At 34.2% G+C, this 983-nt stretch overlaps 1 protein-coding gene across 1 annotated transcript in view; it reads right to left on the bottom strand.

Annotated features, from left to right (window-relative positions):
* The window catches only part of LOC119594807 (basement membrane-specific heparan sulfate proteoglycan core protein-like), a gene marked incomplete at its 5' end in the record, with an annotated part of 219,836 nt that overhangs the window by 107,896 nt on the left and 110,957 nt on the right, over nt 1–983 (bottom strand). The window contains 1 exon segment of the mRNA XM_037943897.1: nt 6–128. Within this exon segment, the coding sequence (XP_037799825.1) occupies nt 6–128 (123 nt within the window).

Raw genomic sequence — 983 nt, 5'->3', positions numbered from 1 at the left:
CTTACGTGGACAATCTTTTTCATCACTGGCGTCTTGACAATCAGTGGTTCCATCACAACGCTGCTCTGCTCGGATGCAGTAGCCAATGGCGCAGCGGAAACTCTCAGGGGGGCCACACGAGCTGGAGGCTGTCAAGGGCAAGCTTTGGGTCACACTCTCAGGTTGTGAGGGCAAGCATTGGAACAGTTCTTTCTGTGTGTTATGCTCAAACCAGAGTTGCTGAACAGGCTATCAAGCCACTTGACAGTTACAACATGAAAGCAGACATATCTCATTACATTTGCACTCTCATCTTTTGTCTCTTAATCAAGTGAGGAGGCAGTGTGTATGTGTAAACAAATACTGTTTTTGTGTTACTGAAACATATCAGTTTAAAACATAGCAGCAAAGAATAAAAAGAAAAAAATCTATATCCCTCTCTCCAATATAATTAAGATGTACAGTTAGGATTTTGCAATCATTTAAAATGTATTGTAACATTACTACTGTTGAAATTTGACACTACATATCTGTAGGTTAATGGGGAAAAAAGCTCGGAGGTCAACAATTTACAAACCTTTTCTTGGTGCTTAACCCTAGATAAGTTATTTCTTAATTGGGCTAGTATTGTTAGAAGTTCCTCCACCTATTTTATGTTATGATTATAGAACCATGTCAGTAGAGTTTGGACAATTTTCACATACATTTTATAAGACAAAGTCAGTACAGTTTTTACAACTTTTATATATTTTACACAATAACTGATATACTCAATATTAAAGTAAATTGTGTTAAGGTAGAACTTAGAAATATAAGAAATATTGATTTTCAGGATGGTAAATAAATGAAAATCACACACCTATACCTAGACTATTCATAATTCAAAGGTAAAATATCCATAATCAAAATTTATGAAAAAAACATTTCCTCCACTAATTATACCATGAGACTCATTTATAATGTTCGTTTTTGAAAAAAAAAAATTATCATTCATTAATGCACAA

Source organism: Penaeus monodon, chromosome 34 (genome assembly GCF_015228065.2).
Source record: "Penaeus monodon isolate SGIC_2016 chromosome 34, NSTDA_Pmon_1, whole genome shotgun sequence".
NCBI lineage: Eukaryota > Metazoa > Arthropoda > Malacostraca > Decapoda > Penaeidae > Penaeus > Penaeus monodon.
The sequence above is the reverse complement of the archived record's forward strand: the minus strand, read 5'-3'. Positions and strand labels throughout refer to the sequence as shown.